Source organism: Vombatus ursinus, unplaced genomic scaffold (assembly GCF_900497805.2).
Source record: "Vombatus ursinus unplaced genomic scaffold, bare-nosed wombat genome assembly UNPS02014959.1, whole genome shotgun sequence".
Classification (NCBI taxonomy): Eukaryota; Metazoa; Chordata; class Mammalia; order Diprotodontia; family Vombatidae; genus Vombatus; species Vombatus ursinus.
The window spans coordinates 7,256,705-7,270,828 of NW_020954737.1; the positions used below are offsets into that span (position 1 = coordinate 7,256,705).

General features: G+C 40.4%; 1 protein-coding gene across 1 annotated transcript in view; it reads right to left on the reverse strand.

The window, feature by feature from the left end:
• Positions 1–3,265: 3,265 nt before the first annotated feature.
• LMLN (leishmanolysin like peptidase) overlaps positions 3,266–14,124 on the reverse strand; it is a 59,673-nt gene continuing 48,814 nt past the window's right edge. The window contains exons 15-17 of the mRNA XM_027845172.1: positions 11,276–11,406; positions 8,926–9,136; positions 3,266–4,999 (exon numbers count right to left, since the gene is read on the reverse strand). Of these exons, the coding sequence (XP_027700973.1) occupies positions 4,899–4,999; positions 8,926–9,136; positions 11,276–11,406 (443 nt within the window). The 3' untranslated portion in view covers positions 3,266–4,898. The remainder of the gene's footprint in view (positions 5,000–8,925; positions 9,137–11,275; positions 11,407–14,124) is intronic.

The window sequence follows — 14,124 nt, forward strand, 5'->3', positions numbered from 1 at the left end:
TATTAACACCAAAAAATTTAAATGAAACACCAGAGGCCATAGTCAGACATTTGGATCAAAGGGCATTTTTAATTTCTGTAAATTTCACCAACCACACCGACTTTCCTATTAAAGGCAGAAAAATGTCCTTGTAAAGTGCACACCAAGTACTTCTGGTTCCATTCTCCCCTCTATGATGAGGAAGAGTTGCCTTAAGAGAAACAGAGAAGTGTCCTAGATCCCCTTTCCTTCTTTTTATTCCTGCTATGAGGGAAAAAAATCTGTCCCCAGAGCCAGTGCCTATGGTGCTTACACCACAAAGAGTGGTTCCATGATAACGTTCCCATACCGTATGCTAAAGTGTCAGAGACCTGGTTCTGCTGCTGGTTCCTGAGAGACTGTCTGCTATCATACCCAATTGGGTCATGAAATGGGCCTGGAATAGTTTTAGCCAGTATTACTCCACTCCTTCTTCCTTCAGCTCACTCCCTTTCCTGCTCGTTTGAGGGTGGCTTACCCGCTGAAATTCTATATAGTTCTATACAAAATTCTTTGTGCTGTGGGCTGGAGAACTGGGCCTTCAGACTTAAAATAAAAATGCTGAATTGTGGTCCAGAATAGTAAATGATCTACCTGTTCTTCCTCCAAATGCACTGCTTGCATTTGTATTCCTTATTCAGATTTTAAAACAAATGATGCTGCTTAGGAAATACAAGATGCAAGTAACTTTCTAATTTGTTTTTATTATGTCAATGTTACAGATATACTTCACCCAAGAATATCTTAAATTTACAGTTCCCCATAAATAAAAAGTGAGCTCTCAATCTTGTTAAAAAAACGCAAACACAAATTTACCCCAAATGTAATTTATGCCAAAAAAGTAAACAATCTTGTTGAAGGTAAGTTTGTTCCCTCTTCAAAACAATCCTTGGTCTGTAGAACGATCTTCATTAAAACGCTGACATTTTTCTGCATTGTCAGAAAGGTCTTGGCACTAGAGGCTAGTGCATTTCAAGCAATGGGGCCTGCAGGACCAGTGCAGGAAGCACACTATTCCTGCTCAGCTGCTAATAATCTTCCTTCTTCCCATTCCATTTCTAAGAACAGCATGATTGACAGGACAGCGCTGTAAAACCAACAGCATGCTTTATCAAACATAGCATGCAAGTAAGGTATATTCCAGAATGGGACACAGAACCATTCCTGTTCTGTGGACACTTCAAAGTTGTAAGGTACATGAGGAAACTGCATTATAAAAAGAATAAATGATTTGTTCAAGGTCATGTGACCAGCTAAATTTTTTTCCCCTCAATGATTATAAGGTTAATATTGAAGATTCTAATTGTGAAGTATCCTGGTAAACCTTATTTTGTTTCTCTCTAAAACTATTTTAAGAAGGATCAGAAATTCCTTTGTTGTAACTTTAAACAAAGAAGCCCAGTTGAGAATGAAGGTTCATAGTGGTAACTAAAACAAAAAAAAGGTGGGGGGAGGGGAGGACAAAGGGACAATTCTGTGTGCGCAGCAGAGGGAATCATGTTAAAATTTTCTATCTAAAATCTATCCAAAAAATGGAATGGGTTGTATTCTGAGGTAGTGAATTCCCTGTCACTGGAAATATTCAAGCTGCAGAGGGGTAACCACCTGAAAGGGATGTTATAGCGGGGTTCCTGTACTGGGAAGGGGGTTGGACTGCATGACCCTTACAGTCCCTTTCAGCGTCAGATTCTTTCCATACCTGTTTGTTTCTCCAAAACAGTCAACTCAAGTCTGTTTGCTGAAATGGCTTTTATTTCCTATGAATTCTGTTCTTTAAAACCTGAGACATTTTTTACTTTATACTTTAACACGAGTGAAACGAATCGACAACTGCATGGAAAACAGAGGTAGTCAGTTTTACAAGGACATTTCCCTTCCTGAGTCAGAAAGCAGTTCAATTTATTGTTTGCTGCTCTCCACTTTTCTCCCCTGTCCCCATCTCCTTTTCATTATGGCAGCAGCCTTCTCATCCTACCTGCTATTTCCATAATAACTTGGTTTTGTCTTTTCTAATATGAAATAACCTGCCATGGGTTATGTGTTTTCCATAGGAGCTGAGCCATTTACAATTTTCTAGCTTTCAGAATTTCTAGACCCCAAAGGAAAACATTTTCACAAAATCTGAACTGAAATATCAGCTTATTAAAACCATTCTTTATTCCATTGCTACACTCCAGCAGATCAAGAAATGCTTCTTCAAACCTCCCTGGTAAAACTATAGAGGGTTGGTTTAGTCCTCTAAATACAGGTGACGCATCTTCCACCACTAGCAGAACACAATGCAAAGTAAGTGATAACTACTTTTCAAGCCATCATCTGACAGGAAGGAAGACACCAATACAGCTCATTACTTATGGAAGTCAAGACATTCAACCCCAAGCTTATCAAGGTTCGTATTTGTGCAGACACAACACTGTGTTACCAGACTGCAAATGTAATAAATATACACAGAAGTAAAAATGTCAGCTATATCATCAAGAAAGTAGTTAGTGCAAATATAATTATATTAAGAAAAATAAATCAAGATATCTTTCAAGTATAAAAGCACCATGCTCTGAAACAATGCTCCCAAAGTCGATTACTGTACAACAGTCAGAAGATAACAATACCTACCCTTGTGAATCTAATATATTTTTAACTACAAAATTTTGGCGAAATTGTGTTGTCCAGTTCAAGTGATTCCTGAATCACTATAGATAATTGACTTCAGGTCAATTCTTAGTCATTAATTTCTCTTTAAAAATAGCTAACAGTAAGCTTTCCTTATGTCCTGACCTCCCTGAAGTGCATGTGCATATCGGGTAGACTTAAAAACTAAGCTTGTGTGCTGCTTCCTAAACACTACCCTCGTACTGTTCTGCTTAGCTCAGTGTTGTCTACATTAGAGACTCCCAACAAGAACAGAATATAGTGTGTTCCTGGCAAGAAGGGGTTAATTTTCATTCCACACCTGGGTCAAGGCTGCTGGGAAATTCAGCACCAGAGACTGGGATCTTCCTGATAGCAGCAAGGACTGAGGGGCCAGCACCCCAGCCATTCTGGGAAGGGAAACTTTATGGCAAAGGGTCTGGAGTCTATGCTGCTCCCCACCCCCAACATGGTACACAAATTGGCTTTCCTTCAATAGAGATGTTTAAAAAAAATACTCTTGGGGGCAGCGAGGTGGCGCAGTGGATAGAGCACCAGCCCTGAAGTCAGGAGGCCCTGAGTTCAAATCTGACTCAGACCATACACTTGACACTTACTAGCTGTGTGACCCTGGGCAAGTCACTTAACCCCAATTGCCCCCCCCCCCAAAATACTCTTTCTTCAGACTGGGTGTCACTTATTTCTTGGCTTTAATATACAAATTAAGGACATGCACTGCCCAGCTAAGACTTATTGATGTAGACTGTCAAAGCTATTGTAAATTAGCATGACTGGATTCCTTCTTTGCTCTCATACACCCGTGGTTTGTATTGTATTATTAATACTTGGTCATATTCTCTCTCTTTCCAACCAGCAGGTAGGATGCATGCACTCTCTGGAGAGAACAAGGGCTGTTTTGTGTTTGCCTCTCTATTTCCAATGTCTACCAAGACCACCTTGCACATAATCAACAGGTCCTGAAGTGAACTGGATTGTGCCAGGACCCAGACTTGGTGCTACAAAGCAGAAACTGTCCCCTCCTGATGGGACGGGAGATTCTGAAGCTCAGGGGTGAGACCTTGAAAAAATGCTAAAGGAGCCTCCCCACGTCTGCGTTCTCAGGCAAAAAGCCTTGGAGCTGTGATGCTGGGGAGGGATGCTTAATACCTGTCAGACAACCCAAAACACTGTGCATGCTGTGCTTGGCTTGCTTTGTCTTCCCGTCCAAGGTCACTTGGGGCCAGCCATGTAATTCTCAGGCAGTAACTCCTTTCCCTACCCCTGTGAAAAGGCTTCTTTAACCCTGGCTGGCCTGGGCCACAATGAGAACTTTCTGTTATTGTTAGGACTAGAGATATCAACGTTCCTGCCTGAAAAACCTCTGGGTCTTCCCTTCCCTTCTGTGGTCATGTTCTCAGGGCTCATCATAACGAGTAGCTGTCTTAGTGTCTTAGTAGTGCTTACTCTTTCACAAATTTTTTTTCCCCTAGAAGTCATTAAACTATGACCTAATTGAGAACACAAATGGGCTGTGATTGAATATTAGATTCCAAAGGTTAATAAGAAAAGATACTGCTGGGAAAAGTCTGTCAAAAAAACCCCAAACAGAACCTATCATCAGGAGTACTAGATAAACACAGTGCAGTTCAGCTACTATTTGAAAAAGGTAGGTGTGATTAAGTTACAGAATGAAATTGCTTAAATAAAGCAATGCCATTGAACTAACTTCCAGTACAATGATGTACAGGAGGGTCCCATGAACAGCATGAAACTCCAAAGACCCATAAGTCAAATGAGAGTTCACAATTTTGAAAAACTCTACAGGATTCAATAGAATTTAGGATTCTGCAACGACCTGCTGATGGGCAGTCAATCAGCTGTGGTGCTGGCAGCTGAACTTGTCCGTGATTTCCGACAGCAAACACTGAGGTATATAATGAGTCTGATGATTCATTGGTCACCCCAAGGCCATTTCAAAGGAATTCAAGAAAACCATCAAGGATGATCACTGGTCCTAAAACACGAATGGCCTTGGCAACTGATAACATCCCTCTTCTTCTCAAAGCTTGGCTGATCAAAGCTCTGGGTGTGCAGAGATGGCTTCAAGGTCTGGCTGTGATCAGCAGTTTCCAAGCTTAAGTCATAACTGCGTCTTCGGCCTTTTTCGCAGGTTGGCCCCTGTCTAAGTTGTGTGCTCTGGCCAAGAGGAACAACAACGTGAAAGAGATTCTCTGGGATTCATCTTTTGACCACTAATGCAAAACACACAGAAGGAATCCAGCCAAGAGAGGAAACAGGTTAGCCAGCAGCAGCCAGAGCGTAACAACCAGGCTGGAGGAGCAGGAGCAGAGATCTAAAATTCAAAACAAGGGAGTCATGTTGTATGATCACACTGACGTAATGCAGATATTTGTACAACCACTTAAAAACAATACAGCATTAAAAAAAGATCTGATCAAGTTAGTACCCCAGAGTCATGCTTCAGGAAAAGTGTGAAGGGAAATTGATTTTTCACCTCCTATCTTTATCCTTTGGATAGACTAGTCACCCACATGTATCTATGTATTCTGTATACCATTATAAAATGTCAGTCTGACAACCAGATGTCAACCAATCCACAAAAATGTGCTCACTGATAAAAGCTAGCCTCCCAGAGGGTGTCTTAGGCCTAAAAACCTTCAAAACCCAAAGGGAATTCAAAAGGAATAAATAACTTTCGAAGACACAATTAACAGAGTCAACATATGTGTTTAGCAAAATCACTGGACATAAGATCAGGGCACAAAAATCATTTGCATCTTTATTTACTAGTAAATATAAGTAAAGATTAAGAAAGTATAATCTTAAAAGAATCATATTTGGAAATTGACCTACTTAAGAATTTATAGGCTCAGTATGAGAACTATAAAATCATAACTAATTAAAGGAAGATCTAAATAATGGAACGAACTTGTTAAAGCATGACTCTGACTAACAGAGTAAAAATGTCAATGCTCCTCGAATTAATTTATATATTTAAGGCAAAACCAGTCCTAACATCAATTATGAGGAACACAAAGGAACATGGAGAGATCTTTATGAAATAATACAAAGGGAAAAAAAGTAAAACCAAAACAATGGAACATAGGCTAACTATGACCACATAATAGCAAAAGTAAGAATTAATAAATATTCATGGAACTTAAAAGAATTAAAAGAGATAGAATTTTAACAAAAATTAATGAAGACTTGAATTGCTTTGATATTTCATGCACTGAAATTAAGTAATTTGAGTGTAATCAGTTGTATCAATTTTCACTGTTTATAAGAAAACACTCAATTTTAAAAATGAAATATCTTGAACATCACAAGGGTAGATATGGAGTACATAGTTCTCTGAAAGGGGTTATATTAATTACTCTGGGTTAGGAGGAAACAAGAATAAAAATGGAGGATAAAAAACTGAATAGGCTCTGGGCACCATCAACATGTTTAAACACTGCCTGCACCCAGGGCTAGATGGGCTTCTTTTCAGTGCCTGAAGCATGGTTCTGTGTCAGAAATGGAGGCAACTTTATCATTGGAAATGACATTGAAAAAGGCACACTACCATCTGCTTTGCAACTATGCACGAAGCACCACTGGCTTTTCCAACTGACTGGCAGCTGAAACCTGTCCCCCTTTTAGGGTATGAGCTCCTCAGCAGCAGGGACCCCCTCCCTTTCTCTTTGTAACCCCCATATTTAGCCCAGCGCTTTGCACATAGTCAGTGCTAACCGTTCTCCAACCCTCCTACCTTCCCTCTCACTGTCGAGGGCATCACCATCTTCCCAGTCCCTCAGGCTAGTTACCTAGGGATCATCCTCAACGCCTCACTCTCTCTCATTGCCCGTATCCGATCTGTTGGCAAAGCCTGTCAATTTCACCTGCATAACCTCTTTTGCATACACCCCCTTCTCTCCTCCGACACAGTACAGCTCCTCATCACCTCATGTCTGGACTGTTGCAATAACCTGTTGGTGGGTCTGCCTGCCTCAAGCCTCTCCCCACTCCAGTCCAGCTGAGCAGACTCAGCTATCGGAGTGATCTTCCTAAAGCACAAGTCTGACCATATCACCCCATACTCAATAAACTCCAGCAGCTCCCTGTCACTTCCAGGATCTGATATAAAACCATGTTTGGCATTCAAAGCCCTTCAGAGCCTGCCCTCTCCCTCTCTAGATTTGTTAGAGCTCACACCCCACCATGTACTCAGCAATCCAGTGACACCGGTCTTCTTGCTTCTTCTCAAACAAGACCCTCCATCTCCTGACTCCAAGCATTTTCAGAGGCTGTCCCCCACCATGCCTCGACTGCTCTTCCTCCTTATTTCTGTATTTTGGCTTCCCTCGAGTCCCGATTCTACCTTTCCCAATCTCCCTTAATTTTAGTGCCTTCCCTGTAGATTATTTCCAATCTATCATGTATACAGCTCATTTGTATATAGTTATTTTATTATTGTCTTTCCCCTTGGACTGTGAGTTCCATGAGGGAAGGGATAGTCTTTTTGCCTTTCTTTGCATCCCTATAACTTAGCATGGTACCTGAGACATAGTAGGTGCTTGATAAATGTTTATTGACTTTAATAAATGCCTTTCATTTCTTTATTCACTGAGTCAGGGTGACAAATCAACACTAATTCTCATTATTTGAAAACATTTCTCAAATAGATAGGCCCTAGAAGAACCTGGTCTTCCTTAAACGCCAAGCTGAAGGGTTTGTATCTTATCCCAGAGTTTGACAAAGGCAGACAATGAACGTTTCTAAGAGAGCAAAGGCTGTGGTCAGCCCTGTGCTGTAGGAAGATTATTTGGGAAGAGAATCAGCTGATCAGCCTCAGCGATTCTACCCGTACCACCCTTCCTGTGGCTGTTTTCTGCCCATTCTCTAGGCCCCCAGCCTATATCGGGCCCTCTTCACTTATCTGTACCACTGCAACAGCTTCCCAACTAGTCTCCCTCCTTCCAGTCTTTCTCCTCTTCAAGTTTATTCTCCAGATGCCCAGGCACAAGCCTGACCACACCAGTCCTGCTCCGTTGCTCCCTACTGCCTCGGCAGGGCCTTCGGAGCCTTTACAGATGATTTCACATCCTGGTCTTTGATATGCTTCGTGTTCGAGCCAAGCCCTGAGGCCACCTGCCCTTCTCTGAAGTGGGCACTCCCCTCTCCCCTCCACGCCTCTGCCGGGACGAACTCTTCCTCACCTTCCCCTCTTGGACACATCAACGCAGGGGCCGCCTTCCTATGAGCAGCACTTCCTGATCCCCTCATTTATTAGTCATTTCTCCTCTTCAAATCATCTTGTATTGACTTAGGTCTGCACAATGTGTCTCTGCCACCTTCATTCTCAGCAAAAGGGAGGCTTCTTAACAGCAGAAACTGTTTCCCCATCCATTCAGTATCCTGGTGCCCTCAGACAGTAGGAGGCACTTAATCAATACTTGCAGAATTAATCAAGCTACTGGGTGCAAAATGGATTTTGTTTCCGAGTATGAACAATTTTTTTTTCTCCAATTACTCTAGCCTGCTTGAAGCGAAAAAGCACTGGGTTTAAAAAAAAAAAAAAAACAAACCACTGGATGCAAATTCAGAAGACTGCATTCCCAAACTCTGCCCCTCTTTCCTATTGAAAGCCTAAGCCTAGGGAAGAAAAACTTCAGCTACCTAGGACTTCAAAGGAGGAGAACAGAAAGTCAAATCAGAATATTAAGTTAGGGTGGGAAATCCCTGAACTCTGGTCTGAATCTACTCCTCAATTTGATCACACCTGTGGGGCAGGTATCAAAAAGTTATATCCTCATTTATAGTTCAGATTTACAATAAGGATTTAAGTTTTAAGTTATAACATCTTAAAACCTACCTACAATACACATAAGGTGCTCCAAGAATGTCAATCTATGTGGGTGCATCTTATTTTTCTGGGTCTCTTTTGCTGTGAGAATGTATTTCCCACTTTTCCTCACCTTAACCAGCCATAACACAGTACTACAGTAGATGTCTTTTAAAAAACTGCTTCACTGTAGAGTCTTATGTTCCATGCAGTTTGTTAATTTTAAAGACAGATGAAAAGACATAAAAATTTTCAACAGAATAAAGGAACAAGAATCTGGCAAAAAGGTTTTCCATCTATTCTTTTCCTTTGTGTGTGTGTGTGTGTGTGTGTGTGTGTGTGGCAATGACTTGCCCAGGGTCACACAGATTTTCCATCTATTAAGAGTCCTCAAGAATTGGATTTTAAGTATTTGATGGACACTCACTTACCCAGTGGTAAAGCCCTCGTGAAATTAGAAATTGGAGGATCTGTTTCTGGAGGGCAGAGTTCACAGAAGTCCCAACATGGTGGGCAGAGAAGGTCCCCATCATGTACCCAGCCGTTTATCTGAATGCTTACAGGGAGGACCTGACCGGCCCGGCTGCACAAGTATGTGGTGTTCTGGACCCAAACTTTCAAGCCTTGGGGAGAACAAGAAACCTTAAAACAAAGGGGAGAAAAAAATCCTAGCTGAGTAACATTCTGGAAAAGTAAGACAGCCTATGAATATAAATAGAAATTTTTTAACATATCACTACTAGGGAACACAATTTGCTCTGACAAATCAATGAGCATTTATTAAATACCTCCTATGTGCCAGACACTGTGTTCCATGAACCAACATGATACAAAAGAGTTTATTGATAGATGTATTTGAAAGGTCCTTATTCTATGGCAGAGCTTTTCAAAGTAGGTAGCTAGGAAGCTTAGCTGACAGAGTAATGGATTTAGAGTCAGAAAGACCAGAGTTCAGATCCTGCCTTGGACACTTACTGTGTGACTATGGTGAGGGGTTACTTAAGTCTTTCAGCCTCAATTTCCTTACAAAGTCCAACTGAAAAAAATAAAAATTCCTGAAAAAATATTTCAGTCTTTAATATAGCTAGTAGTTATTTTTTTTTTTTTACAGATACCTCCAAACTTATCACTGAGAGTTTAGAAAAATCACTTTATTACCTATTTCGTCTCCAGTTAGTCTAGCCTGCTTTTTCTTATCATGTTTCATTTGTTTGTTTGTTTTCTTTATGGTGAGGCAATTGGGGTTAAGTGACTTGCCCAGGGTGACACAGTTAGTGTCAAGTGTCTGAAGCTGGATTTGAACTCAGGTCTTCCTGACTCCAAGGCAAGAGCTCTAACCACCGCACCACCTAGCTGCCCCATCATGTTTTTAAATCACAGAAATTTCTTTTCTTTTTTTTTTTCTGTGAGGCAATCAGGGTTAAGTGACTTGCTAACAGTCACACAGTGTCAAGTGTCTGAGGTCGGATTTGAACTCAGCTCCTCCTGACTCCAGAGCTGCTGCTCTATTTGCTGTAGCACCTAACTGCCCCTTAGTACTTTCACTTTTTTTTGAAGCAAACAGGGTTAAGTGACTTGCCCAGGGTGACACAGCTAGTAAGAGTCTGGGGCTGGATTTGAACTCAGGGCCTCCTGACTTCAAGGCCAGCGCTCTATCCACTCTGCCACCTAGCTGCCCTACCACAGAAATTTCTTATGCTGTTACTGGAAATCCCCAACTTATAAAACAATTGTGTTTTAGAAGCTCATTTGTTTGGAACTCAGAATGCATTTTCCAGCAATGATATCATAAATGGTGGTCAGGTTGCCAGGGTACCCTACAAAATCCTACTCTGCAGAAATGGAGAATGGTTCCAGCTCTCTAAAGCTAGCATTGTGACTGCAGTGGAAAGGCCTCTGGACTTGGGAGTAAGGGAACCTGGGCTCTTATCCCAGCTCCAGCAATTACTAGCCTTGTGACCACAGCACATAACTAATGTAGCTAAACCAGAAACTGCCCGCATTACCCTGCTTCAGAGGGTTTTGTGAAAAAAGAGCTACTTGTAAACTGCAAGATCCTATACCAATGTGAGTTGTTATAAATAAGGTTCAGAGAAGTCCACCATTCAGTCCTATCCCACCAACCTTGCATTTTTTTTAAAGGTGTTTTTAAATCAGCAGATGTCTGATGGATGATCATTATTTCAATTAATTCTTGATATGGTGACTCAGTCTTCTATATTTACATATAGAAATAAGGAATGAAATGGTTCAGTCTTTGCATTTCCAATTTTAAAGAGAAAAGAATTTTATTTACCAATAATGTATACTGATTGACTCTAACACTGAGCTTTTTCCCCATCACTATGGAGGAACTCTCAGTATGCAAAATGCATTGATAAAGGTCAACCCCTCATCAGTAACTAGTCTTAGAATGGTACCGGAGGCACTAAGAGGTTAAGTGACTTATCCATGGTCACGTAGCCCCTATGGAACAGAAGCAAGGCTTGAATGTAAACCTCCCTGACTTCAAGTCTGTTCCTTTATCCACCAGGGCCACGCTGCCATACAAGATTTTTTTAAAACTTTAAAAAACACTGAATGCAAGTCATACCCAAAGGAAAGAAAAACACTCTCTCATGGAAACAGAGATGAGTCTTAAATAAAAAAACAAAAACAAAAAGAGAAACAAAAAACCAACAAAGAAAAACAGGCAGCCAAACAACCCTACATACAAAAAAAGAGAAGGAAAGGACTTCTGTTTTATTCAAAAATGACACTGACAATGATCATGCAGTTTACCTGATAACATCCACTCCCCCAGTCAGGATAACTGAGCTTCTTTTCACACTTTTCCATGACAAATGCAGATTTCTGGATTAGACATACTGAATGAGGTCCATATTTTTCAGCACCGAAGTTTTTGAAAGGTTCTGAAGTAAGTCAAAATGTATGTTTTAATAAAAAAAAAAAAGAACTTTGGTTCAATTTGTTAGAAACTAAAGTATCTCCACCATTACTTTTGACTAAAGTCCTTTCAAATCAAAACCAATTCTTAAGAGAATCCTGAAAGGAATGCACCAAGCATAAAAACACTGTGCACCAAATTCAAATTGGGACTTCAGAATAGCTATTAATAGGGAACAGTCACCTATATCAGAACACAGAAATTATGCTTCCTGATTGTTCTTTGACTGGATAGTCTTGGAACAATACTCTTTTTAAAGTTAATCATTATTTAGCTACATAAGAAACATTAAGGTCACCTTCTATGTTAGTTAACACTGGTTAACTTCCTTTTAAGTTCTAAGTTCAATTTTTGGTCCCCAAAACGTGGTAAGAGACTGGAAAATAAAAGGCTGAGAAAAGTAAAGGAAGTAGATTTATTTTGCCTAGAGACTAGATGAGTGACTGATTCTTCTGTATATAAAATTACTATGCAGAGGAAGTTATTAGTCACTAGAATTTTGAACACTGCAACTGGGAGCCAAGGAAAGAAGCACCTTCATGGGAGACCTGGGTATGACAACATCTAAGGCGCTGATGTTGTTTGGATAGGATGGGGGCTTCCAAGTTATCTGGTGGGAGCATTCTGGGGACTAAAGACACCCCACACAACTATGCTTAGGGATCAGCAATTTAAACTGAATCTCACTTCCTAAGATACTCAAGTTATTTTAATTCATTCAAGCATCAGCCTACGGAGAAAAGCAGAGGGAGGCCTAAAATCTCTCTAATCAACTCCCCAACTTTTTTGCAGAGGTGGGGGAATATGTGGTACACTACAGATAATGTCAGATTTCTTCAATGTGTTGGTTAGTTTTGTTGACCTGCTTTTTCCTCTATTTTTTATTCTCTGTTATAAAGGATGGATCTTTGGGAGGTAGGGAGAGAAGACTACATTAGCAAATGTAGGTGATGTTAAAACAAAAGATGTAAATAAAATGTATCTCTAAAAAAAGGTTAAATAATTACTACTAATCCCAGGGATATAAGTTTGTAACTTCTATTTCCAAAGGAAAGAGTTAAGCAGCAATTCTCGTCTCCGCCTATGCTGCACCCAATTCACAAAATAATTTCTGACCATAACTGAACACTTTATAAAGTTGATGATTTCCTTTTAATAGAGAGAGTTTATGTCCCACATGAGTCGATTTTAGATTTACAGAAGAATCCCCTATCCCACAGAACCTCAGAACTGGAAAGGACCTCCAACGTCACCCATCCCAGCTCGACCTGAATAGAGGCCTACCCTGTAACCTCCCCCACCAAAGGTCATTCAGCTTCTGCTTTAAGCCTTCCAGGTACAGGAACCCTTTTCTTAAAGAGGTATTTCCTCCACTTCTGCACCGCTCTTAGTGTTAGGAAGTTTTCCCTCACATCATGCTTCCTTTCTGCAGCTTCTACCCACTGCTGCTAGTTTCCCCTACTAGGGACCTGGCAGAACAAGTATAAATCAGCTTTCACAAAGCAAATCCTCAAATACTTGAAGATGGTTATCACGGTAACCCCCAAGTCTTCTGTTTCCCAGGCTCTTTCAAAACCAATCCAGTCCTGGCTTGTTTCATCTTGGTCCTCCCCCTCCCACTATCCTCACTCCGATTATTCAATCAATCAACAAACATTTACTGCTGATTAAGTGGCAAGCTCTGACCTTATCGATGAGGATATAAAACAAAAAGTGCAAACTGCCAAAAAGTTCCCATTCTGATAGAAGACAAGAAAATGTGTACAAATATAAGTACACAGAGAATATTAATCATCAATGATTTAACTTTATCCCAAGAGAACGTACTTTGTAAAAAGGGTTTGTGGCATGCATAGTAACACACAAGATGCCCAGAAGTGTGAGGAGGCAAAGGACAAGGGGGTTATCCCCTTCCTAGTTCTGGTCACTAGGCCTCTATTAATGTAGCTTCAGATCCAGTCGGCTTTTGTACTAGTGTCCTCTGAACCTTTGGGCCACTAACAGCCTTGCAGAGTGTGCTGACATTCATTACCTGTTGTCTAGCCACACCTGTTCCATTTGTTCTGCACAATTTGTCTATTTTAATACAAGCACAGAACTTTACATTTATCCTTATTCAATTTAATCTTAATTGATTCAGGTCACAGTTCGAGCCGGCCAAGATTATTCTATTTTGTTTAAAAAATTTTTTTGAGGGGAAGCTAGGTAGCGTAGCGGACAGAGCACTGGCCCTTAAGTCAGGAGGACCTGAGTTCAAATCTGACCTCAGACACATAACACTTATTAGCTGTGTGACCTTGGCAAGTCATTTAACCCTGATTGCCTCACCCCTCCCAAAAATAAATAAATATATTAAAAAAAATTTTTTTTGATACATTTTGATAAAACAGAAACTTCCTAATAAATTCTTTTTTACAAAGTATATTTTCTGGGAAAGAATTTAAATGACTGATTATTAATATTGATTAACATTAATACTGACTATTAATAGACACTTCTTTGTGTCATATATATAGCTGTTGTCCTGTCTCCTGCCAGAGTTCGTGCTTGTTGAGGGCAGGGGCTATTTCACTTTTGTTCTGTATCCCTAGCACTAGCACAGTGCGTGGCACATCGTAGGCACTTCATAAGTACTTGTTGATTGACTAAACAAAAGATAACAAAATCCTTAAACTTTGGGAGC